Source organism: Lynx rufus, unplaced genomic scaffold, assembly GCF_022079265.1.
Source record: "Lynx rufus isolate CCGP_SWC_20201006 ecotype Redwood Valley unplaced genomic scaffold, mLynRuf1.p SCAF_1, whole genome shotgun sequence".
Lineage (NCBI taxonomy): Eukaryota > Metazoa > Chordata > Mammalia > Carnivora > Felidae > Lynx > Lynx rufus.
Genome location: NW_025814823.1, coordinates 29,349,012 through 29,376,442, shown reverse-complemented (window position 1 = coordinate 29,376,442; position 27,431 = coordinate 29,349,012). Strand labels below are relative to the sequence as shown.

The following is a 27,431-nucleotide window of genomic DNA, read 5'->3' as shown; positions in this document are numbered from 1 at the left end:
TTCCTGCCTGTTGAAATTATCTTTCATTCTATTAATGGTATATCACAATTCATTTGCGAATGTTGAACCATCCTTGTATCCTGGGGATGAATCCCACTTGGTCATGCTGTATGATTCTTTTAATGTGCTGTTGAATTCAGTTCACAAGTAATTTGTTGAAAATTTTTGCCATCTATATTCATCAGGGATATGTGTCTGTAATTTTCTTTTCTTGTGGTGTCCTGCTCTGGCTTTGGTATCGAGTAATACATGCCTGCTGTAATGAGTTTAGGAGTGTTCCCTTCTCTTCAATATTTTGTTAATTACTGTTAGTTCTTCTATAAATAGTTGGTAGAATTCACCAGTGCATCTGGTCTTGGGCTCCTTGTGTTGGCATTTTTTGATTACTGGTTCAATATCCTTATTACTGGTCTGTTCAGATTTTCAGTTTTATCATGATTCAGCCTTAGTAGGTTGTGTGTTTCTAGGAATGTATCCATTTCTTCTAGGTTATCCAATTTGTTGGTGTACAGTTGTTCATGGTAGTTTCTTATGATGGTTTGTAGTTCTGTGGTGTCTATTGAAATGTCTCCTCTTTCATTTCTTCTGATTTATTTGGATCTTTTTTTTTTTCCCTCAGTCTAGCTAAAGGTTTGTTAATTCTGTTTTTCTTTTCAATGAACCATCTCATAGGTTTCTTAATGTGTTCTATTCTGGCTTCTGTTTCTGCTGTGATCCCTGTTATTTCCTTCTTTTTGCTAACTTTGGGCTTAGTTTGTACTTTTTTCTAGTTTTAAGTTGTTTGAGATATTTCTTTTTTCTTAACATAGGCATTTATTGCATAAACCTCCCTCTTAGAACGACTTCTGCAGCATCCTATAGTTTTGGATATGTTGTGTTTCCTTTTATATTTCAACATATTTTTTTTTTTAATCTCCCTTTCCTTTTTGGCCTTGTTAGCTGTTAAGCATTTTATTTCCACATTTTTGTGAATTTTCTAGATTTTTTCCTGTTGACTTCTAGTTTCTTGCCATTTGGTCAGAAAAGATACTTGGTATTATTTCAGTCTTAAACTTGCTAAGATTTGTTTTCTGATATATCAAATATGATCTGTCCTAAGGAATGTTCCATGTGTGCTTGAGAAGAATGTGTAGTCTGCTGTTACATAGAATGTTCTGTAGATTATATTAGATCCACTTAGTCTAAAAAGTATGATCAAGTCCAGTGTTTCCTTGCTGATTTTCTGTCTGTGTGATCTATCCATTATTGGAAGTATCATACTGTACTCCCCTGCTATTTATTGGAGTCTGTTTTTCCCTTCCAATCTATGAATATTTGCTTAATTTATTTAGGTTCTGCAATTTGGGGTACATACATTTGCACCTTGATGACAATGATATAATTGTTATGTCTTTTTGATGGAATGACCCCTTTTCATTATATAATGGCTTTTTTTTTTTTTTTTTTGGTGTCATGATACCATTTTTGGCTTAAAGTCTGTTTTGTCTGCTATAACTATAGTTATCCTTGCTTTCTTTTGGTTTCCATTCTCATGGAATACTTTTTTCTGTCCCTTCACTTTGAGCCTGTGTGTGTCTTTAAATCAGATGCAAATCTCTTACAGGCAGCATATGGTTGGTTCTGGTTTTTTGTTGTTTTTTTTTGTTTGTTTTTAATCCACCTAAGCATTCTGTGTGTGTGTGTGTGTGTGTGTATTTTTTTTTTAACGTTTATTTAGTTTTGAGAGAGAGAGTATGAGCGGGGAAGGGACAGAGAGAGAGGGAAACACAGAATCCCAAGCAGCTCCAAGCTCTGAGCTGTTAGCACAGAGCCCACATGGGGCTCAAACCCACAAGTCATGAGATCATGACCTGAGCCGAAGTTAGACAGTCACCCGACGGAGCCTCCCAGTTACCTCTTTTCTATATATCTTTTTAAGATTGTATTTTTAAGTACTCTCTACACCCAATATGGGGCTTAAACTCACACCCCCAGGATCAAGAGTGATATGCTCCACCGCCTAAGCCAGCCAGGCGCCCTAGCATTCTTAATCTTTGATTGGAGAATTTAATATATAATTGTTTTTTGGCTATTTTGTTGTTCCTTTTCCCACCCCCACTCTTGCTGCTTTCCTTTCTGAATTCATAGTAATATGCCTTGCTTCCCTTCTCTTTATCTTTTGTGAATCTACTTTAGGTTTTTGCTTTGTAATTACTATGGTGCTTTTATTAAAAATTTTATACATATTATAGAGTACTTTACACTGATAAAAACTTCAATCACATACAAAAAGTATCTTTTTATTCATACTCCTTTTATGGTTTTTGATGTCACAATTTACATCTTTATGTATTGTGTATCCATTAACAATTGTTTACACTATAACTGGGGTTTTGTTTTCTTTTGTTTTGTTTTGTTTTTATTGGAGAGAAAGAGACAGAATCCCAAACAGACTCCAGGCTCAGTGCAGAGCCCAGCGTGGGACTCAATCCCACAACCCTGAGATTATGACCTGAGCTGAAATCAAGAGTCAGTCGGCTTTACCGATTGAGACACCCAGGCACTATTTTTAATTGTATTTGTCCTTTAACCCTTATACTAGAGCTGAGTTTAACACACCATCATATTATGATATTAGAGTATACTGAATCTGACTATATGCTTACCTTTACCATTGTTTTGTATGTTTTCATATATTTTCATGTTAGTAATTAGTAGCTTAAGCTTTTATTTAAGCTTAAAGAACTGCTTACAGCACAGCACCACTTTAGTGGTGATAAATATCCTGAGTTTTGGTTGTGTTTTGTTTTTTAATTAAAGAACGTATTTATCTCACCTTCATTTCTGAAGGAGAGTTTAGCTGGGTATTCTTGTTTTCCAGTTTATTTCTTTCAGCAGTTTGAATATACCATCTCTTTTCTGGCTTACAAGGTTTCTGCTGAGATCTACTGATAGCCTTATGGAATTCCCTTATATGAGAGAAATTTTTTTTCTTGCTGTTTTTAAAATTCTCTCTTCATTTTTTATTTTACATTTATTAAAGTGTGTCTTAGAGAAGATCTTTTTGGATTGAAATTTTTAGGTGACTGGTTAGCTTCAACTTAGATGTACAGATCTTTCCCCACATTTGGTAAGTTTTCACCCATTATTTTTTAACTTATTTCTGATAATACCCCTTCATTTATTTTTCTTTAACTCCAATACAGTTAATATACAGTGTTATATTAGTTTCAGGTTTACAATATAGTGATTCAGTAATTATTCTATACATTACTCAGTGCTCACATGATAAATGTACTCTTAATCCCCTTCACCTGTTTCACCCATCCCCCCACTCCTCTCCTCTGTAATCATCAGGTTCTCTGTAGTTAAGAGTGTTTTTTCCTTTGTCTTTTTTGTTCTTTGTTCATTTGTTTTGATTCCACGTATAAGTGAAATCATGTGCTATTTGTCTTTCTCTAATTCATTTATTCTACTCCCCCCCCATTCCCTCACATTCAAGATATATGGTGTCATACTTTATTTACATGCTTTTATTTTGTGAATCCCTTGACTGGTTTATATAGATATACTTAATCTTACTGCTTTTGTGCTTCCTGCTTTTCTTACTCCTACTTATGGTCTTTCCACTCAAAAAATTCCCTTTAACACTTCTTTGTTTGTTTGTTTGTTTGTTTGTTTTAAGTAGGCTCCACACCCAATGTGGGGCTCAAGCTCACAACCTTCAGATCGCATGCTCTATCAACTGAGCCATCCAGGCACCTCCCCACCTTAACATTTCTTGTAGGGATAGTGATGAATTCCTTAATGGTGATGAATTCAATGGTGGTGGTGAATTCCTTAACTTTGGGAAATGCTTTATCTCTCCTATTCTGAATGATAGCATTTCTGAATAGAATATTGATTGCAGGGTGTTTTTCTTTCAGCATTTTGAATATATTGTGCCACTCCATCCCATCCTGCAAAGTTTCTACTGAAAAATTTGCTGAAAGCCTTACTTTGTTTCCCTTGTATGTAACTGTTTTCTCTTGCTACCTTTAAAATTCTCTATCACTACTTTTTGCTATTTTAATTACTGTGTGTCTGGGTGTGGACCTCCTCGGGTTGATTTTGTTGGGGGCTCTTTGTGCCTCTTGGATCTGGATTTCTGTTTCCTTCCCCAAATTCAGGGAAGTTTTCAGCTATTATTTCTTCAAATAAATTTTCTGCCCCCCTTTCTCTCTCCTCGTCTTCAGGAATCCCTATAATGTGAATGTTATACTTGATAGTGTTACCAAATTCCTTAAGTCTATTTACGTTTTTTCCCCCCCTCTCTCTCCTGTTCAGCTTGATTGCTTTCTGTTATGTCTTCCAGGTCACTGATCTATTCTTCTGCTTCCTCTACTATTTACTCCCTTTAGTGTTTTTTTAATTTTATTTATTGAGTTCTTCATTTCCCATTGGTTCTTTTTTATGATTTAAATCTTTTTTTCGAGGGTCTCACTGAGGTTCTCCACTCTTTTCTCAAGTCCAGTATCTTTATGACAATTACGTTTAAGTTCTCTATGAGGCATATTATCCATTTTATTTAGCTCTCTTGTTATTTTGTCCTCTACTTTCATTTGGGACATATTTGTCTGTCTACTCATTTTCTCTAACTCTCTCTGTCTATTTCTGTATGTTAGAACAGTCAGCTACATCTCCTGCTCTTGAAAGTAGTGGCCTTAAGAAAAGGTTCTGTAGTACCCTGCAGTGCAGTGGCCTCCTGTTCACCAGAAACTGACACTTCAAGGGTGTCTCTTATGTGTGTTGTGTGCACCCTACTGCTGTGGCTGAGCAGTTTGCCTTCAGAACAGTCACCTGCAGTGGCTCTGTTTGCCTGTTGGGGGCAGGGTTTCATTCATGTGTCATAAGTGAGCCAGTCTGGGGCTGCCTTGGGCCTGAGTTGAGTCAGACCAGACATTTGCAAGAGGTTGGGTAGCAGCAAAATGCAGGGTACTTTCCCTGTGTTGTCATCTGAGAAGCTTTCGTTGATGGGCGGGGCCTGCAGTCAGACCTAGTGTCTGCCCCCAGCCTGCTGCTAGGGCTGCCGTAGGGCTGGTGTAGCTGGTTATCTTATCCTCAGGGCAGGTGAGGAGTGGTGCTGGTCCCTGTCAAGAGCTGCTTGCTTACTGTCAGGCTTGAGGCACTACTTTGGATGTACTTAAGCCAAGGGCATATTGGAGGGGGCTCGGTCTTTGAGAGAATACAGGGGCAGGGGCGCAGTGTTAACAAGGTTTTGTAGGTCTGTTGTGGTAGGAGACCTGGAGCCACTTTAGGAAACTATTACCACAGGGCTGGAGGGGACCAGTCCTCAGGAGAGAGCAGTGGTGGGGCTCAGTGCCAGCAAAATGTATACTGATCCGCTACAGGAGGAGCCCTGCTGGGTCAGGGGGCAGGTCGTAGAAGGAGGAAAGTATCAGCACCACACTGATTCCCACAGTATCCATGTGGCTAGGCTGGGGCTGTAAGGGAGGGAAATGGTAGCTGCCACCTTCTTTGTTCCTAGAAAAGTCTCCTAAAGATCCCTGCCCCACCAAAAGATCCCTAGTCCTCTAGCACATGCTCTAAAACTAGTAAATAAGGCTCTTTCCTATATATGCCACACATTTTTCCATCTGCTGCTTCTGTGCTTTTTCTTGGTGCAGGGCTATTTGTTGTGCTGTCTCTTTAAAGGTGGGGGCTCAGTTTTCCTGTTGACCTCCACCTCTCCCACAGCCAGGCTTGCTGATTTTTAAAGTTCCAGATGTTAAGCCCACTGATTGTAAGAACTTGTGAAATTAGGCCCCCCTGGTTTTCAAAGGCCAAATGTTACAGGGATTCATCTTCCCAGGGCAGGTTCCCTGTGCCTGGAGTGAGTGTCTCTCTACCTTCTCCACGCCCACAGCATCCCTCCCTTCCGTAGTCTTGCCAGTCTGACCATGTCTCTCCGTCCTTCCTACTCTGTTTGATGTGGCCTCTTCTCTACATTTAACTGTGGAGAGTCTGTTCTGCCAGGCTTTGGGTCATTTTCTGGGTTGTTTACACTGATGTGGATGTTATCTAGTTGTATGGGACAAGGTAAGCTAAGAATCCTCCTACTCTGCCATATTCCCCTAAGTCCTCCAGCCATTATTGCTTTAAATAAGCTTTGTAATCCTTTCTCCCTCCCTTTCCTTCTGAGATTCTAATGATGCATACATTATACATATACATATACACTGCAGTGGAAGCTGGTGTCAGGGGTTGGGCTAGGGTATACAGGTGTGCAGCTAGAGGAACTGGCTACAGATGAGCATGATCAAGCAGGCCAGTGACAGAAGATATGGCTTGATTCAGATCCACAAGCAGCTTCAGGGGACCTAGCTGTTAGCATGATCTCCTGTGCTGTAGTGCCTTCACCTGTCCCTGGTGTGCACATTTCAGTAGAGACTGGTAATGGGTGTTAGGGTGGCCCCATTTTTTTTTTAATTTTTTAAAATTATTTTTGAGAGAGAGAGAGAGAGCATGCAGGGAAGGGGAGGGAGAGGAGACACAGAATCCTAAGCAGGCTTCATGCTGTCAGTACAGAGCCTGATGCGGGGCTCGAACTCACAAACTGTGAGATCATGACCTGAACCAAAATCAAGAGTCAGATGCTTAACTTAGACACCCAGGCGCCCCAGGGTGGCAACATTTAAATGCACAGCTAGCCCTAAGTGTACAAATAGCAGTGGGGGGTCAGCCACAGATGTCTACACTGGCATCTTGCACTTGCACTGAGGCCTGAGCTGGCTGTTAGTGTGGTTCCAGGCTCTGGCAGAGGCAGGGGTGGAGGGACTCAGGCAGTTGGCATCAGGGAAAGCTAATACCTCTTGGGTGAAATACCTGGTGAAAGTCTGGAGTAGGTGTGCTATTTAGTTAGAAGGAGGAGCCATTGGTTCGTTCTTCAGTGGCAAAAGCTGCTGAGTTTGTAAAGCAGGTCACCGTGAACCACCGTCACTCCTGCTGCATGACTGCTCTTGGTAGACCCTGCCTTTTTTCCTTGTTCCTATCCATCTCAGTACATCTCAGCTTTGCGAGTCTGAAGTGAAACTGAAGTACTTCCTGCAGTACCCCAAAAGGCTAGATAAGGTGGTCACTCACTCCTCTCTTGATATCCTGGTGAAAGGAACTTTCTAGCTGGGAAGTTTCCTCTTGACTGATCAATGTCACCTTGGCAAATGAAATGATACAGGCAACATGAAGAGAAAGAACCTTCTCTTTTGCAATTCTCAAGGTTTTTTTTGTGCTGCTGAAATATCTTAAGAGGACTCCAGAGTTCTCCCAGAGCTGTTTTTGTTTACATATAGCTCTCTAATTGTTGATCATTTTATGGGGGAGCAGAAGCTTAGGTTTCCACTAAAGGATTTTTTAAAATACATTTTTACTTAATGAATCAGCTCTTGTTTTTAATTGTCTATTTTATTATGCTTCTAGTTGTTAATGGATTTTCTGTTTATCCATTTTTACTTTTATTTTTCTAAATTTGTTACCCTGACTTTTCTTAAGTTTCTTTATTTTTGTTCTTTCTTCAGATAAACACTTACTGTTGGCATGAGAAAGGGATGTTTTTGTTTCTTAACCAAAACAGTTAAAGTTGTTCGATCTCTGAATATAGTTATGCCCATATATTGCATAAACTTTGAATGAAGGTTCCGTGATTTCATGGTTTATGGAATAGTTTAGTATTGCATTTTTGCTCAGTTTTTGATTTGGTGGTTTTCCAGGAGAGTATTTGTTTTTGTTAACCTTAAAAATAAAACTGCCAGTTATTTTACCAACAAAAATGGGTTTATTCGGGAATAGCAGAGAATTGCATTCCAGGACTAGCAAACTATGGCAAAACCATAGGCAAGTCCACAGAACAAAAGAGAGAAATGCTCTTTTGTAGAAGAAAGATACTGGGAAGGCTGTTATAAACACACACAAAAAAAAATCCATTAGAATAAAGTGGGAACTTGGAAGTATAGTGGCTTTTCATTGACTGGGTTGTGATGGTCTCTCATTGGCTGGACTGTTGTTGCAGGGGTGGGGATAGAGAAAGAAAGCCTTCCTCCTACTGGGATACTAAAGTGGTATCCTTGTTCTCTTTCTGTAGGGTACCACTCCCTGGGGAGTGAAAGGGTGTGAAAGTTCCCCCTGCTGGCCTCCTGACTCCATTCTAAATGAAGTGTCCTTTTATTAATTGTCATATCCTTCTCCCCACTTTTTTTTTTTTTTTTGACTCAAATAAGACAGAAGTATATTTTTCTCTGTAATATGCAGAGATCAAAGGTGATTCAGAGCAGGTAAGTATCTATATTCCATAAAATCATTCAGTGATGCAGGTTCTTTCCATCTTGTTGTTCTGCCATTCTCCAAGATGTTGTCTGTTGGATTGTCAAAACTGGGTCACCACCATATCCATGTTTCTCCCCTGAGAAAGGAAAAAGAGTGGTGGAAGACACATCCAGTGTTTTAAGGCCAAGACTCCGAAGACCCATGAATTGAACTTAGTTTACATGGCTGGGCATACCTAACTGCAGGAAAGGCTCCAAAATGTAGTCTTGAGAAGCCATGTGTCCAGCTAATGCCCTAATACTAGGGAATAAAGGGAGAATGGATTTAAGGGATTACTGGATCCTAGGGTAGTTCTATTTTTTTTTTTGAGGAATATCCATACTGTTTTCCCATAGTGGCTGTGCCAGTTTGCATTCCCACCAGCAGTGCACAAGGGTTCCTTTTCTCCACATCCTTGCCAACACTTGTTGTTTCTTATATTTCTAATTTTAGACATTCTGACAGATGTGAGGTGATGTCTCTTTGTGGCTTTAATTTGCATTTCCCTGTTGATCAGTGATGTTGAGCATCCTTTCGTATGTCCACTGGCCATCTGGATGTCTTCAGAGAGATGTCTTATGCCCATTTTTTAATTGGATTATTTCTTTTTTGGGGTGTTGAGTTGTATCAGTTCTTTATATATTTTGGATATACTGACCATTTACTGGATATATCATTTGCAAATATCTTCTCCCATTTGGTAGGTTGTCTTCCTGTTGTGTTGATTGTTTCCTTCACTGTGCAGAAACATTTTATTTTGATGTAGTCCCAGTAGTTTATTTTTGCTTTTGTTTCCCTTCCTTCTTTTAGGAGATATATCTAGAAAAATGTTTCTATGGCTGATGTCAGAGACCATACTGCCTATGCTCTCTTCAAGGATTTTTATGGTTTCATGTCTCACATTTAGGTCTTTAATCCATTTTGAATTTATTTCTGTGTATGGTGTAAGAAAGTGGTCCAGTTTCATTCTTTTGCATGTAGCTATCCAGTTCTTCCAACACCATTTATTGAAGAGACTTTTTTCCATTGTATATTCATTCCTCCTTTGTCGAAGATTAATTGACCATATAATTGTGGGTTTATTTCTGGCTTTTCTATTCTATTCTTTTGATCTCTGTGTCTGTTTTTATACCAGTACCATTACTGTTTTAATTACTACCACTTCATAATGTAACTTGAAATCAGGAATTGTGATACCTCCAGTTTTGTTTTTCTTTTTCAAGACTGCTTTGGCTATTTAAGGTCTTTTGTGGTTCCATACAAATTTTAAGATTGTTCGTTCTAGTTCTGTGAAAAATGCTATTGGTATTTTGATAGGGATTGCATTAAATCTGTAGATTGCTTTAAGTGATAAAGACATATTCTCACTAAAGACAATAGTATTTGTTCCTCCAACCCATGAACATAGAATGTCTTTCCATTTTGCATTGTCACGAATTTCTTTCTTCAGTGTTTCATAGTTTTCAGAGTATAGGTATTTCACCTCTTCAGTTAAGCAGATATTTTATTGTTTGGGGTATAATTATAACTGGGATTGTTGTCTTAATTTCACTTTCTGCTACTTCATTATTAGTGTATTGGAATACAGCAGATTCTATACAGTGATTTATATCCTACAACTTTACTGAATTAATTTATCAGTCTTTAGGCTAGTTTTGTATGTATAGTATATTGTCTCCACATAATGACAGTTTTACTTCTTCCTTCCCAATTTGGATGCCTTTTATTTCTTTGTTGTCTAATTGCTTTGGCTAGGACTTTCAGTACTGTGCTGAATAAAAGTTGTGACATGACATCCTTGTCATGTTGTTGACCTTAGGGGAAAAGCTCTCAGTTTTTTGTTGAGTATGATGTTGGCTAAGGGTTTTTCATATAAGGCTTTTGTTAAATTGAGTTATATTCCCTCTACACCTGTATTGCAAAGGATTTTGTATACATACATGGATGTTGTACTTAGTCATATGTTTTTTATCCTTTATCTTTTGAAGTGACATATCACGTTGATTGTTTTACAAATATTAAACCACTTTTTCATTCCGAGAATAAATCCCACTTGATTGTGGTGTATGATTATTAATATGTTGTTGGATTCAGTTTGCTAATACTTTGCAGAAAATTTTTGCATGTATGTTCATGAGAGATACTGGTCTGTAGTTCTCTTTTTTTTGTGGTGTCTTTATTGGTTCTGGTATTAACAGTGAATGAATTTGAAAGTTTTCCTTCTTGTATTTTTTGAAGTAGTTTGAAAAGAATAGGTATTAACTCTTTTTTATACAGTTGGTAGAATTCACCCGTGAAGCCGTCTGGTTCTAGACTTTTTGTTTTTTGGAAGTTTTCTGATTACTGATTCAATTTCATACCTTGTAACTGGTCTGCTCAGTTTTTTTTATTTTTCTTCATTTAATTTTAATAGCTTATATGTTTCTGTGAATTATCCATTTCTTCTAAGTTGATTTGTTGGTATGTAGGTTTTCATAGTATTGTTACAATTGTTTGTATTTCTGTGGTGTTGATTATTTCTCCTATTATTGATTTTGTTTATTTAGGTCCTCTCTTTTCTGATGAGTCTGGCTAGAGATTTATCAATTTCCTTGATCTCTTTCAAAGAACCAGTTCCTGGTTTCATTCACCTGTTATTTTTTTAGTTTCCATATCATTTATGTCTGTTCTGAGCTTTGTTATTTACTTTCTTTGCTGTTTGGGGGTTTTGTTTGTTCTTTTTCTAGTTCTTTAGGTATAGGCATAAGATTAAGTTGTTTGAGACTTCTCTTGCTTCTTCACATAGGCCTGTTTTGCTGTAATCTTCCCTCATAGGACAGCTCATTTCATCCCAAAGATTTGGGGTGATTATGTTCTCATTTTCATTTATGTCCATGTAATTTATTATTTCCTCTTTGGTTTCTTGTTTGACCCATTCATTGTTTAGTAGCATGATATTTGACCTCCATATATTTGCCCTATTTCCAGATTTTTTCTTGTGGTTGATTTCTCATTTCATTCCATTGTGTTCAGGAAAGATAACCTGGTATGACATTGATCTATTAATGTATTACCTTCAATTATTTCCTTTTTGTTTGCTATTAACTATTTTATGCATTTTGGTGCTTCTATTTTGGGTGCATAAATATTTACAGCTGTTATTGGATTTTCCCCTTTATTATTATATAGTGTTCTTTGTCTCTTGTTACAGTCTTTGTTTTAAAGTCTGTTATGCCTGATATAAGTATTGCTACCTCGGCTTTCTTTTGACATCCATTTACATGATAGATGTTTCTCCATCTCCTCACTTTCATTCTTGAGGTGTCTTTAGGTCTAAAGTGAGTCTCCTATAGGCAGCATATAAATGGGTCTTGGTTTTTTATCCACTCTGTCACCAGTGTCTTTTAATTGAGGCATTTAGTCCGTTATGTTCAAATACATCAGTATGTATTTATTGCCATTTTTTACTTGTTTTCTGGTTATTTCTATAGATTATTCTCTGATCCTTTCTTGTCCTGTCATGGTTTGTTTGCTTTCTTAGAAATACATTTGGATTTCTTTCTCTTTATTCTTTTCATATCTATTACTGGTTTTTGAGTTGTGGTTATCATTAGGTTTATATCTTCTGCATATATTCTGTATTAACTTGATGGTCACTTAAATTTGAACCCCTTCTTTACTCCTCTACCCCATTTAAGTATATGATGTTATATTTTACATCTTTTTATTTTATGATTCCTTTGATTTTTTTTTTTTACAGAAGTATTTTACTGCTTTTGTGTTTTTTACTTTTCATACTACGATTTATGGTCTTTAATTCCCAGAGAGGCTCCTTTAATACTTCTTAAGGGGTTGGTTTAGTGGCCATGAACTTTGTTAGTTTTTGTTTGTGTGAAAAACTCTGGGGGCACCTGCGTGGCTCAGTCAAAGTGTCTGATTCTTGGTTTTGGCTCAGGTCATCTCACGGTTTGTGAGTTCAAGCCCCGTGTTGAGCTCTACGCCGCTGATACAGAGCCTGATTAGGATTATCTTTCTCTCTCCGTCTCTCTCTGCCCTTCCCCCCCTTACTCACACTCTTTCTCTCAAAATAAATAAATAAACTTAAAAAAAAGAAAAGAAAAGCTGTGTCCCTGCCTCTATTCCAAATGATAGCCTTACTGATTAGAATATTCTTGGCTGCAGATATTGTCCTTGCAGCACTGAATATTTCATATCACTCCCTTCTGACCTGGAAAGTGTCTGCTAAAAATCCACTGATCGCCTTATGGGTTTTCTCTTTTATGTAACTGTTTTCTTTTCTCTTGCTGCTTTTAATTTTTTTTTCTTTATTGCTACTCTTTGCCATTTCAATTATTATGTATCTTGCTGTGAACCTCATTGGATTCAATTTTTGGGGAGATCTCTGTGCCTCTTGAATCTGGATATCTGTTTCCTTCCCCAGATGAGGCAACTTTTCAGCCATTATTCTTCAAATAAATTTTCTACCCCCTTTTCTCTGTTTTCTTCTGAGATCCCTATAATATAAATGTTATTACATTTGATGGAGTCACTGAGTCCGCTAAGACTGTTCTTAATTTGCATAATTCTCTTTCCTCTCCTTTGCTCAGTTTAGTTACTTTCCATTACTCTATTTTCCAGGTCATTAATTTGTTACTCTGCTTCATCTAGCCTGCTATTTATTCCTTCAGGTGTATTTTTAATTACATTTGTACCCTTGACCTCTGGTTCTTTATCTCTGTGTTGAGGGTCTCATTGATGTTCTCCACTCTTCTCAAGTCCATTGAGTATCTTTATGATTTTTTTTTAACATTGATTCATTTTTGAAAGAGACAGTATAAGCAGGGGAGGGGCAGAGAGAGAGGGAGACACAGAATCCGAAGTAGGCTTCAGGCTCTGAGCTGTCAGCACAGAGCCTGATGCGGGCCTCGAACCCATGAACTGCAAGATCATGACCTGAGCCAAAGTCGGACGCTTAACCGACTGAGCCACCCATGTGCCCCATCTGATGATTTTTTTTAAGTGTATTTTGAGAGAGACAGAGACTGCATGAGTGGTGAAGGGGTAGAGAGAGAATTCCAAGCAGGCTCCACACTGTCAGCGCAGAGACCAACGTGGGGCTCGAAGTCATGAAACCGTGAGATCATGACCTGAGCTGAAGGCAAGAGTCAGACACTTAACCGACTGAATCACCCAGGCCAACCCAATCATTATTTTTTTTAACGTTTATTTATTTATTTTGAAAGAGAGGGGGTGCACACATGAGCTCAGGAGGGGCAGAGAGAGAATCCGAAGCAGGCTCCATGCTGTCAGTGCAGAGCCATATGTGGGGCTCAAACTCACAAACTATGAGATCATGACTTGAGCCGAAATCAAGAGTCAGACACTTAGCTGACTGAGACCCCTGTGATGTCCCCTGTGATCATTATTTTAAATTCTCTATCAGGCATATTACTTCTGTCCATTTGACTTAGCTCTCTTGCTGTGGTTTGGTTCCATTCTTTAATGTGAGAGATGTTTCTCTGCTTCCTCGTTCTGTCTTTCTGTGTTTCTGTGTGTTGGGAAGGTCAGCTACTTCTCTTCTTCTTAACAATAACAGTCTTATGAAGAAGAGGTCCTGTAGTGCCCTGTAGTGCAGTGTCTCCTGTTCCCCAGGGCCTAGCACTTCAGAGAGTGTTTCCTTTATGTGTGTTCTCTGTGTTGAGTCTTGACCTCTTTTGCCCTCAGTCCAGTTGTTTGCCGAGTCTGTCTTTGCCTGTTGTGGGCAGCATTTGGTTCCCAGCCTTTTAAAGCGTACAGTGGTCTGCTTGCAAAATGAGACCTGCCCCCCACAGGAACTGAGGTTTCACAAAACCTGTGGGTCTGGAGATGTGGGGTTGGCACGATTTGCACCAGACTTCTCAGGGAGAGGGGCTGTAGCTCTGGGATTGAGGCAGATGTGACTGGGAAGGGCAGATCCACTCAAGTGCAGAGGTGGGTGCAGCGGGGCTTGGTATAAGCAAAGTAGGTAATGACTGCCAGCATCACTGGTTCCCACAGGTGGCCATTGTTTATGCTGGCGGACAGGGGAGGGAAATGGTACCTGCCAGCTTCTTTGCTCCTGGAGTTTCCTTGCAAGCCCCGAGTCTCAGGGCCATGCTGTGAAATGAGCAAATCACTTTCTCTCTTGTCTGTTCCCAGTGTTTTTCAAACTACTGGTTCTACGCTGTATCTGCCTATGTTGTTTGCTGTGCTGTCTCTTTAAGGGCACAAACTCAGCTTCCTAATGCCCTCGGGGTTCTCCCAGAACTGAGCCCTCTTATCTTTAAAATTCTAGGCTTTAAGCCTCACTGGTTGTTGGAACTCATAAAATTCAATCCCTCTCACTTTAAAAGACAAACTTTATGAGGATTCATCCTCCGCATTTATAGCCTCCTGGCATAAATGTCTAGTTTTTGCCCTTCTCCACACCTACTGACTTTCTCCCCACCACAGATGGCCACAGTTCATTCTACTCTCAGACCACATCTTTGCCTTTCCTGCTTTCTTCAGTGTGGCCTCCTCTCTGCCTTTAGTTGTGGAATTTGTTCCGCCCATTTTTGGATCGTCTGGGTTATTAACACTGACGTTATTATCTGGTTGTATCCATGGGACAAGGCAAGCTAAAGGTCTTCCTACCCCTCCATCTTCCCAGCCAGCCCTCCACATTTCTCCCTTTTGATCAAGTTTCTTTGAAAGTATCACTGATAAGGGTGCTTGGTTGTCTCATTCAGTTAAGCATCCAGATTCTTGATCTCAGCTCAGGTCTTGATCTCAGAGTCATGAGTTCAAGCCCCATGTTGGGCTCCACACTGGGTATGAAGCCTACTTTAAAAAAAAAAAGTATCACTGATCAAGTCAGGTTTTCCATATTCAGTGTGTTTATCCCTCAGAGTCTGGAAGAACCTTTCCAGGTTGTCATGTGTAATATCAGAAAGAAAGTGTATAACAGTTGGAAACTACTTAAAGCCACATTTGATTAACTAGGAAAGTTAAGAGGAAGAAACTCTGAGGTACTCCCACTTAAAGTCCCAGTCTTCTTCAGGTTCTAAGTGTTGGAGGTCATCTTAAAGTGTTGGGCCAACATCACTTTATTGGGTACACTTTTTTTTTAGTTCAATAGGCAAAAAATATATAAAACTTAAAATAATTTACACAAAACAGAAGTAACAATTCTAAATCATATAATGGTTCCAAACCAGATTCCAAACCAGGACTCTTGGTCTGAAAGTAGCCAGGTGAAATATTTTTTGGCACTTATTCCAACTTAGGGGAGAATGGTTCTCCCTGTGAAGGCAAACCTGGGCTTGTGTATGCCTCCTTTCCAGAAGTCCCCACTTAAAGCAACCATGAAAACACAGTAGTAGATACTGCACACTGAAAGAATTAACCAAATGCATTTTGGAAGATACAGTGCAGGTATAATCATGAAGCAAAAGCTGGTGAGCTTTTTGCAAAATAGCAAAACTTGAAATTTCGACTTTTTTAAAGTGTTATCTCAGAAGAAGTATCTAGAACCAAATGTGTTATTAATAATACAGTCAGTAAGTTTGCAAAATTAGAGACCCATTATTTTGGATAAGAATCTAACATCAGTTAATGGTTTAGATGAAATAAAACTTCTGTGAATTCTGAAACTTCTGACCCTTTAAAAAAGCAAGTAAAAAATTAATTTGTCCTAGGATCATGATAAGGCTTTTTCCTAAAAGCCATAATCAAAAGAAGGGGGTTTTTTGCAAGGGCTTGAGAAATGCAGATGAGTACCTTGTCTTTCCATGAGAGAGAAGAAAGTGAGAAAAAGGTATTCAGCCTGGTCCAGTCATAGGGAAAACTATGTCATCAGATGTCATCTGCTTCAGTTTCAGCAAATCTGTACTTTCAGGTCACCAGGTGATGTACAGATCCAGTCAGGGTTTGGTTCCTTCCTTCCTTCCTTCCTCCCTCCCTCCCTCCCACCCTCCCTTCCTTTTTAATGTTTGTTTATGTTTGAGAAAGAGAAACAGAACACAACCGGGGGAGGGGCAGAGAGAAAGGGAGACACAGAATCAGAAGCAGGCTCCAGGCTCCCAGGTGTCAGCACAGAGCCTGATGCGGGACTCAAATTCATGACCCATGAGATCATGACCTGAGCCAAAGTCAGACACTTAACTGACTGAGCCACCTAGGCGCCCCAGGTGCTTTCTTTACATGAACCAAAAGTCTATTCCCTGGAGTTTGGAGGCATAAGGATTGGTTTGTAGTTCCCGATAAGAGCCTTTCTAGCAAGGTAGAAGAGTATGTGGAGGTGCATTTTCCAGCAGACAAAATCCTCAGTTTGCAAGATGTGATATTTAAGGTTTTTGTCTCCTCCAAAGTGCACTGTGAAAAACATGTACCAAAACATGGTTATTTTTGATAGAAGCAATTAGGTCTTTACAGTGTTGAAATATATTTTCTTTCTTTTTTAATGTCTATTTATTTTGAGAGAGCACGTGTGAGCAGGGGAAGGGCAGAGAGAGAGGGAGAGAGGGATCGCAAGCAAGCTCCGTGCTCAGCTCAGAGCTCACAACTGTGAGATCATGACCTGAGCCAAAATCAAGAGTTGGACGCTTAAATGACTGAGCCACCCAGGCGCCCCTATGTTCTTTTATTAACTGTGCGTCAGAGGAGGCAAGAGCCAAGTGTATTGGAAATCCTGTGACTGTCCCAGAGAGTGAGAGGTTTTGGTCAGGGTTTTTGGAGGGTCTCTACAAATTGTACCAGTTGAGTCTTAATAGTGCTGTTACTGCATGTGAGTAACTCTGAGGATTAAGGATGGTATGCACAATGAAAGTGTTCTAAAACTGGCCAAACAGCATAGATTTGTCAAAGCACCTGGCCAGTAAAAAGGATTCCCCACTCACTGTGAAATTTGAGAGGGGTTCCCAGGTAGAGATAATCTCAGAATTTTAGCCACAGAAGCATTATTGGCTTGTCTACAAGGGAAAGCTTTGATTCAGTGAGAAAACGTGCAGACCATGACTAAAACATTTACCCATGAGAGGGACAAGTTGTATGAGATCCATTTTTACAAACAGGTTTCCCTGGAATATACTTTGGAAAAGTGGGACAAGTGATTTAGGCACTTTTTGCTGCCTTATTAACTTTCCTCACCAGTATTGGTTGAGGAATGCTATTATTTTATCAGTAAACCACAGGTTTAAAGCATATACAGAGCTAAGTATTAGGAATCTTAGAACTACTGGTAAGACTAGATTGTTATTTAGTCCAAACCAAAGTTGTCTTTTTATCAAGCCAATGATTATTACATTTCAAATAGTGTTCCTGCTTGCCTGGGGCCAATTGTTAGATATCACTTGTCAGTTTTTCCAGATTATCATTTGGGATAATATCCCTGTGGACTTGATAGAGGTTTGGCTGTTGGTCTCCTTGAGTGCAGCATTTTTGACAGAGGTATCAATGAGGTGGTTTCCTTTGGCCTATAAGAGAGTTAAGTCTAGAATGCCTAGGAACCTTAATAATAACTAGAACTATTGACAAAAGTACAACATCTGATAAATTTTGGACATAAGTCATTTTTAGTTTCATTAGAGGTAAGGACACCTTGTTTCTATAATATTCCAAAGTCATTAGCTCTCCCAAAGGTATACCAACTGTCAGCTTAAACATTTATAGTTTTACCATTGATTAAGGTACAAGCTCAAGTAAGGATGTGTACCTCAGCTTCTTGGGTTGAAGTAGTCAAAGGTTAAAGGTGCCACCTCAATGACTTCAAAAGGAGTATGCAGTAATATACCAAGCACAATATTTACCATTTTTATCCTTTAAATAAGAACCATCAGTAAACCATGAAAAATCTGCATTGGTTTAAGGAATTTCCTGTAAATGGTCACAGGGAATCAAAAGGTGAGCTGTCAGCATTAAGTAGTCATGAGGGATTTCATCCATGAAGGAGGGAAGAATAAGAGGGTTAAGGTTATTGCAATGAGAAAGAGTTATATCAGGAGCAGTTAGAAGGATTTCATATGAGGTGAGCAAGAGTGTGAAGAGAATTCAGGAGGGCTTCTGCTGCACGGGCACGAGGACACATGAAGAGAATCCCCTATTTCATGAGTGGCCTTAACTAAAAAAGCAGTGGCAGAAATGGCTCTGAGGCAAGGGGGGGATATCTCTGTGCCACAGGGTCTAGTTGGCTTTAATAGCATGTGGGTCCATGATGGTCCTCATGTTTTGGGATGAGTACTCCAAGGGCCTTCCCTTCCCTCTCATATATGAAGGAAAAAGGGGAAGTTGATAATTAGGATGTCCGAGAGCAAGGGGCTTTATTAGGCTTTAAGTTCTCAAAGGCCATGTCATCTTTCCAAATAACAGGGTTATGTTTGTCACTTTTTAATAAAGTGTGTAAAGGTTGAGCCATTATAGAGAAGTTAGGAATTCAGTTTTGACAGTAGCCAGCCAGTGCAAGAAAGCCTTGTAATTACTGCTTAGTTTTAGATTGGGGGAAATTCAGGATGCCTTGAAGTCTACCTGGATCCAAATGTAGTCCTTATTTTGAGATCAGTTGCCCTAAGTGTCTAACCTGAGTTTGAGCAAACTGCAATTTTTCTTTGGAGATTTTATGTCCCTTTAAGGCCAGAGAGGCATATCATCTACATTTTATAAAACAGACCTGCAGGAAACTTGATATCCAAATCAGCTTTTAAGGTTGTGAAAAAGAAGTACCCTGGAGAATTACTGTCCAGGTGTATTTCCATTCTTTCCAGATGAAAGCAAAAAGATACAGGGTATCCCCATCAACTTTAATACTAAAAATGTACTTTTTAAGTCGATTACAATGAAAAGTTTTCTTTCAGTAAAAATGGCTGCTAGTAGCATATGGGGGTTACCAACAACAGGGTGCCAAGGGATAGCAGTGTTATTTATTGTTCAGAGATTTTGGAAGAACCTCCATCCTTAGCCTTTGGTAAAGTACTTACTACAGGGAATAGGGAAGAGGGATAGTGAGGCCCTGGGCCTCGTAATCTAGTATTACAAGTTTGAATCCTGAAAGGGCTTCTTTACGTATCTGGTATTGATTAATTATAAGATGAGGTTTTGAGAACACTATGTGAATCTTGATGGGAGGTTCACTGTAGATTCTGCCAATATCACTTGGGGATTTTGCCCATAAAGAGGTTGGTAGCTGATTCAATAGGAATAAAAGATGTCAAAGGTCATCTAGATCCTCTGTTTGGCTATTTTGATTAATACTGTCAAATTCTAAAATTATTTCTCTCTCTTGGGATAAAGAAGTTCTGACATAATATACTCATCTAAGAAATCTAGGCCCAATAAATTAATAGGGGTGTAATAACTAAGGGGGAAAAAACCTAGACAAAAGGGAATAGATTCAGAGATAGGAACCTGATGACGTTTATTAGAGACCCCCTCTATTTGAACTGTTTTACTACTCTGAGGCAGGGGCTGCCTTGTAGCAGTGGGGTGGATGACAGAGAGTATAGCTCTGCTGTCGATATGAAGAGAGAGATTTTTTCCCAATCTGGAGAGAGGTTTCCCAAAGCTGATTAAGAGGGAAGAGTCCCTGTAGTTCCTCAGAGCCCCATCATTGGGAATTAGGAATTCATTAGAAAGACTGACTAGAGGGCTGAAGGTGCCCAGAGAGCTTAAGTTTATAACAACCTTTTTTTTTTTTTTTTTAAACTGCCCTGGCTCTTTGCAGTATAATAGCAGACACTAAGTTTGTTTGGTGCGTGCGTGCGTGCGTGCGTGCGTGTGTGTGTGTGTCTGTGTGTCTGTGTGTTTAGGGGCCTTCATTTGCCAGAGTTGAAAATTGATCATTTTAGCAGTTCTTGTAGGTGACTCACCTAGGATGCAAGTGAGCAGGTTTGCCGTGTTAACTAAATCTGGGGTAGGCAATTTACCATTTCAACCTAGTCCTTTTTTTTTTTTTTAATATAATTTATTGTCAAATTGTCTTACATACAATACCCAGTGCTCATCCCAACAAGTTGCCCTCCTCAATGCTCATCACCCATTTTCCCCTCTCCCCCACCACCCCATCCACCTCTGTTTGTTCTCAGTATTTAAGAGTCTCTTGTGGTCTGGCTCCCTCCCTGTCTGTCTGTAACTATTTTTCCCCCTTCCCTTCCCCCATGGACTTCTGTTAAGTTTCTCAAGATCCACTTGAGTGAAAACATGTGTGTCCTTCTCTGACTGACTTATTTCACTCAGCATAATACCTTCCTGTTTCATCCATGTTGCTGCAGATGGCAGGATTTCATTCTTTTTCATTGCCAAGTAGTATTCCATTGTATATATAAACCACATCTTCTTTTATCCATTCATCAGTTGATGGACATTTAGGTTCTTTCCACAATTTGGCTATTGTTGAAAGTGCTGCTATAAACATTGGGTTACATGTGTGCCTATGCATCAGCACTCCTGTATCCCTTGGGTAAATTCCTAATAGTGCTATTGCTGGGTCATAGGGTAGTTCTATTTTTAATTTTTTGAGGAACCTCCACACTGCTTTCCAGAGTGGCTGCACCAATTTGCAATCCCACCAACAGTGCAAGAGGGTTCCCATTTCTCCACATCCTCGCCAGCATCTATAGTTTCCTGATTTGTTCATTTTAGCCACTCTGACTAGGGTGAGGTGGTATCTCAGTGTGGCTTTGATTTGTATTTCCCTGTTGAAGAGTGACATTGAGCATCTTTTCATGTGTCAATTGGCCATCTGGATGTCTTCTTTAAAAAAGTGTGTATTCATGTCTTCTGCCCATTTCTTAGCTGGATTATTTGTTTTCAGGTGTGGAGTTTGGTGAGTTCTTTATAGATTCTGGGTACTAGCCGTTTATCCGATATGTCATTTGCAAATATCTTTTCCCATTCCATCAGTTGCCTTTTAGTTTTGTTGATTGTTTCCTTTGCAGTGCAGAAGATTTTTATCTTGATGGGGTCCCAGCAGTTCATTTTTGCTTTTAATTCCCTTGTCTTTGGAGATAATGTCGAGTAAGAAATTGCTGCAGCTGAGGTCAAAGAGGTTGTTGCCTGCTTTCTCCTCTAGGATTTTGATGGTTTCCTGTCTCACATTTATGTCTTTCATCCATTTTGAGTTTATTTTTGTGTATGGTGTAAGAAAGTGGTCTAGTTACATTCTTATGCATGTTGCTGTCCAGTTCTCCCAGGACCATTTGTTAAAGAGACTGTCTTTTTTCCATTGGATACTCTTTCCTGCTTTGTCAAAGATTAGTTGGCCATACATTTGTGGGTCCAATTCTGGGGTCTTTATTCCATTGGTCTGTGTGTCTGTTTTTGTGCCAACCAGTACCATACTGTCTTGATGCTTATAGCTTTGTAGTAGAGACTAAAGTCTGGGATTGTGATGCCTCCTGCTTTGGTTTTCTTCTTCAGTATTACTTTGGCTATTCAGGGTCTTTTGTGGTTCCATACAGATTTTAGGATTGCTTGTTCTAGCTTTGAGAAGAATGCTGGAGCAATTTTGATTGGGATTGCATTGAATGTATAGATTACTTTGGGTGGTATTGACATTTTAAGAGTATTTATTTTTCCAATCCATGAGCATGGAATGTTTTTCCATTTCTTTGTATCTTCTTCAGTTTCCTTCATAAGCTTTCTATAGTTTTCAGGATATAGATCTTTTACATCTTTGGTTAGGTTTATTCCTAGGTATTTTATGATTCTTGGTGTAATTGTGAATGGGATCAATTTCTTTATTTCTCTTTCTGTTGCTTCATTATTGGTGTATAAAAATGCAACCAATTTCTGTATATTAATTTTGTACCTTGTGACATTGCTGAATTCATGTATTAGTTCCAGCAGACTTTTGGTGGAGTCTGTTGGGTTCTCCATGTAGAGTCTCATGTCGTCTGCAAAAAGTGAAAGTTTGACTTCTTCTTTGCCAATTTGGATGCCTGTGATTCATTTTGTTGTCTGATTGCTAGTGGTAGGACTTCCAACACTATGTTAAACAACAGTGGTGAGAGTACACATCCCTGTCGTGTTCCTGATCTTGGGGGGGAAAGCTCTCAGTTTTTCCCCATTGAGGATATTAGCTGTGGGCTTTTCATAAATGGCTTTTATGATGTTTAAGTATGTTCCTCCGCTTTCTCGAGGGTTTTCATTAAGAAAAGATGCTGTATTTTGTCAAATGCTTTTTCTGAATCTATTAATAGGATCGTATAGTTCTTTTCTTTTATTAATGTGATGTATCACATTGATTGATTTGCAAATATTGAACCAGCCCTGCAGCCCAGGAATGAATCCCACTTGATCATGGTAAATAATTTTTTTTATATGCTGTTGAATTCGATTTTCTATTATCTTGAGAATTTCTGCATCCATGTTCATCAGGGATATTGGCCTGTAGTTCTCCTTTTTTGTGGGATCTGTCTGGTTTGGGAATCAAGGTAATGCTGGCTTCATAAAATGAGTCCGGAAGTTTTCCTTCCCTTTCTATTTTTTGGAACAGCTTGAGAAGGATAGGTATTATCTCTGCTTTAAATGTCTGGTAGAGTTCCCCAGGGAAGCCATCTGGTCCTGGACTCTTATTTGTTGGGAGATTTTTGATAACTGATTCAATTTCTTCACTAGTTATGGGTCTGTTCAAATTTTCTATTTCTTCCCATTTGAGTTTGGAAAGTGTATGGGTGTTTAAGAATTTATCCATTTCTTCCAGGTTGTCCAGTTTGTTGGCATATAATTTTCCATATTCCCTGATAATTGCTTGTATTTCTAAGGGATTGGTTGTAATAATTCCATTTTCATTCATGATTTTATCTATTTGGGTCCTCTCTCTTTTCTTTTTGAGAAGCCTGGCTAGAGATTTATCAATTTTGTTTATTTTTTCAAAAAACCAACTCTTGCCTTTGTTGATCTGCTCTACGGTTTTGTTTTGGGGTTTGTTTGTTTTTTTTTTTATTCTGTATTGTTTATTTCTGCTCTGATCTTTATTATTTCTCTTCTTCTTCTGGGTTTAGGGTGTCTTTACTGTTCTGCTTCTAGTTCCTTTAGCTGTGCTGTTAGATTTTGTATATGGGATTTTTCTTGTGTCTTGAGTTAGGCCTGGATTGCAATGTATTTTCCTCTTACGACTGTCTCTGCTGTTTTTGCTGTCCTCTTAGGACTGTCAAATCCCAAAGGGTTTGAACTGTTGTGTTTTCATTTTCATTTGTTTCCATATATTTTTTAATTTCTTCTCTAATGGCCTGGTTGACCCATTCATTCTTTAGTAGGATGTTCTTTAACCTCCATGCTTTTAGAGGTTTTCCAGACTTTTTCCTGTGGTTGATTTCAAGTTTCATAGCATTGTGATCTGAAAGTGTGCATGGTATGATCTCAATTCTTTTATATTTATTGAGGGCTGTTTTGTGACCCAGTTTCTGATCTTTCTTGGAGAATGTTCCATGTGCACTCCAGAAGAAAGTATATTCTGTTGCTTTGGGATGCAGAGTTCTAAACATATCTGTCAAGTCCATCTGGTCCAATGTATCATTCAGGGCCTTTGTTTACTGATTTTCTGTCTAGATGGCGTGTCTAGATGATGTGTTGTAAGTGGAGTATTAAAGTCCTCTGCAATTACCACATTCTTACCAATAAGATTGCTTATGTTTGTGATTGTTTTATATATTTGGGTTCTCCCAAATTCAGTGCATAGACATTTATAATGGTTAGCTCCTCTTGATGGATAGACCCCGTAACTATTATATAATGCCCTCCTTCATTTCTTGTTACAGCCTTTAGTTTAAAATCTAGTTTGTCTGATGTAAGTATGACTACTCCAGCTTTGACTTCAGTAGCATGATAAATGGTTCTGCATCCCCTCACTTTGAATATGAAGGTGTTCTCAAGTCTAAAATGGGTCTTTTGTAGAGAGCAAATAGATGGGTCTTGTTTTTTTTATCCATTCTGATACCCTGTGTCTTTTGATTAGAGCATTTAGTCCATTTACATTCAGTGTTACTATTGAAAGATATGGGTTTAGAGTCATTGTGTTATTCGTAGGTTTCATGCTTGTGGTGATGTCTCTGGTCCTTTGTGGTCCTAGCAACATTTCACTCACAGAATCCCCCTTAGGATCTCTTGTAGGGCTGGTTTAGTGGTGATGAATTCCTTCAGTTTTTGTTTGGGAAAACTTTTCTCTCTTCTTCTATTTTGAATGACACGCTTGCTGGATAAAGGATTCTTAGCTGCATATTTTTCCTGTTCATCACATAGAAAATTTCCTGCTACTCCTTTCTGGCCTGCCAAGTTTCAGTAGATAGGTCTGCTACTACCCTTATGTGTCTACCCTTGTTTGTTGAGGCCCGCTTATCCATGGCTGCTTTCAGAATTCTCTCTTTATCTTTGTATTTTTCCAGTTTCACTATGATATGTCATGCAGAAGATCGATTTCAGGTTATGTCTAAAGGGAGTTCTCTGTGCCTCCTGGATTTCAATGTCTTTCTCCTTCCCCAGATTGGGGAAGTTCTTAGCTATGATTTGTTCAAGTATACCTTTGGCCCCTTTCTCTCTCTCCTTCTGGAACTCCTATGATATGGATATTGTTCCGTTTCATTGAATCACTTACTTCTCTAATTCTCCCCTTGTGAATCAGAATTTTTTTATCTATCTTTTTCTCAGCTTCATCTTTTTCCATTATTTTATCTTCTATTTCACCTATTCTCTCCTCTGCCTCTTCAGTCCTCGTGACCACCTCTTTTCTAAATTCTTGTTAAGGTATGTTGTTTATATCTGTTTTGAGCAATTCTTTAGTTGTCATTTCTTCCTGGAATTTCTTTTGAGGAGAATTCTTCTATTTCATCATTTTGGCTAGTTTTCTGTCCCTTATGTGTTTTAAAAGCTTGTTATGTGCCCTGCACCTACGAGCATTACTATATTAAAGAGGGGTCATATACTTTCCAGGGCCTGGCCCTTCAGGAGGTGTTTTTTAGAGAGTGTGACTTTCTCTCTGTTGTTGTGACTTTGGTTACTTTACCTCCCTACTCGTAGTGATGTTTTGGACCCTCCACCAGGTGTGCTCTGATTTGTTCCTTGAAGTAGCCCTGGAAAGGAACACAAACAAACAAAAAGCAGACAGAAAACATGTAAAGACACTAACAAAAAAAACCAAACCAGAAACACCAACTACAAGTAAAGAACAGCATGGAGGCAGTGCTGATGAAAGAGTACATACAAAGAGAGAAATGACAGGGGTGGGGCAAAAGAAAAAATAAAAATTGACCAGGCGGAGAAACTGTATGTCTTAATCCAGAGAGAGAGAGAGGAAAATAAAGAAGGAGGTGGGGGAAAAAGAAAAGATAAAGTTGTCCAGACAGACAGACAATATGGCTTATTCTAGAGAGAGAGAAAGGAAAATAAAGGAGGTGTAGAGCATGTATGAAGACAGTGGATTAAATATGTCTGCTTAAACAACTCAACAACCAGAGTAACCAGACTAGAGGAGGGAAGAGAGAAGAAGGAGAAATAGAAGGAAGAATGTATCTATATAATAAGAATTGTCGGAGAATTAAACCAGGCAATGCAGCAGCACAGGTCTGGAGGAGGGGCCATCTGGGTCTATACCGCTCCAGTAGATAGGCGTTATCAGGCATGGAGGGGCATGGTTTGGTGTAGGCGGGTCACGCCTCCACTGTGGGCCCCAGGGTCCGATCCCTGAGGCCCCACCTTGGTGGTGGTGGTGAGGAGAAAAATAGCGACACCCCAGTCTCTCCTCCATGGACCAGATGTCCCAAACCACTCTGTTCTAGCCATACTCACTGTGCCGCTGTCCACACAAAGAAGTTTGTCTTGCTCTGCCAACTCCCATGCCCTGGCACTTGGCTGGGATTCAAACTCTCACTCTGTACTGGAGAAGCACCGCTCCATGCTGCCCAATACATTGTCTCTGGCTGATGGAAGCAGGCGGGGTTTGTCCTGTCCCACAGCACTCCAGGGAGGGGATCGCTTTCTCCTACTGCAGACTGCACCCCGGAGCTGGCTCCCCCCCTCCCCAGGTGCATGATCTGGGCAGCTGGCCCCAGTCCGGAGAAAGCCCCTCAGAGATTGGATCTTTCTCTGTCCTGGTCTGAGGTTTTTCTGTTGTCAAGATACAGTCCTATGCTTCCCCAGGCTTTCTTTCTCTTCCCCTTGTCCCTCCACAGAAGGGGATCCCTCCCCTCCATTCTTTTTATCTCTCCCCGTTCACCATCATGTACCTGTGGCCCGTCAGGTTGTCCCAGTGGGTCCCTGGAAGCAACCCTGTCTCTTTGCCTCCCAGACTCTTGGAGTTCAAAGTCCTTTGGCTTCAACACTGCTTTGTTTGAGAGACAAGGGAACTTTGGATCCCCCTACTTCTCCACCATGTTGGCCCCTCTCCTGGTCCTTTTAATTAAAGGAGAAATTCCCACTTTAGAACATTAATAAACATAAAGTTAAATGCTACCTGAGTGGATTTAACATCTAAAGAAAGATCAAAATTTTCTTTAAAGACAGTGTGGAGTCAATTGTAATAGTCATGAACAAGTTCATCAAGCTTTTGTGTGCTAATCTGAGTTTTGTTTCAGTCAACAGGCTTAGGAAGAGCGACTGTAATTGCTTGGTGATTTCCAACAAGTTTTCTAGCATCTTACCACAAGTTAGATGTTTGTTTTTCTAAATACCCTTCAGGATATTCTCCTCTGGCTGGTTCCATCCAGTGTTTGGCCTGGTTCTCACCAACAAGCACATGGAATAATTGGTATAAATCTGAGAAACCAAAGTGGTAAATTTGAATAATTGTTGAATTCTTCAGCAAACTTATTGGGGTCCTCAGTCACTTTAGGGAACTTTTTAACTATGGCTCACAATTCAGCCTTAGTCCAGGGAACAAGGAACTTGAAGTTTATTTAGTTCCTCGGAAAACTTAACTTTAAAGAAGCAGGTTTTAATAGGTTCAGGAGAGGACGAAGCAGAGAGATTAAAAGGCAAGTTCAGCAGAAAGAACAGACAAAAGTGTTGCCAGAGGTGGGTCCTGAGCACAAGATGGGTGCAGATGGAGGGAGGGAGAAAACGGCCTCAGAAGCCATTTTGATGGCTTTTGTTCTGATGGCTTCAGTTGTTTGTTTGCCTCAGTTGATTTGTAAATAGCATCTTGCAAAAAGGCA

The 27,431-nt window shown here is 39.4% G+C and overlaps 1 protein-coding gene across 3 annotated transcripts in view; it reads left to right on the top strand.

The window, feature by feature from the left end:
• The window catches only part of WBP4 (WW domain binding protein 4), a 66,447-nt gene that overhangs the window by 28,052 nt on the left and 10,964 nt on the right, over nt 1-27,431 (top strand). The window contains exon 10 of one of the 3 annotated variants that reach the window (XM_047080483.1): nt 3,062-3,110. The exons of the other annotated variants lie outside the window; for them this stretch is intronic. Within the exon in view, the coding sequence (XP_046936439.1) occupies nt 3,062-3,065 (4 nt within the window). The 3' untranslated portion in view covers nt 3,066-3,110. Of the gene's footprint in view, nt 1-3,061; nt 3,111-27,431 lie in introns of those variants that run through there. 3 annotated transcript variants of the gene reach the window in all.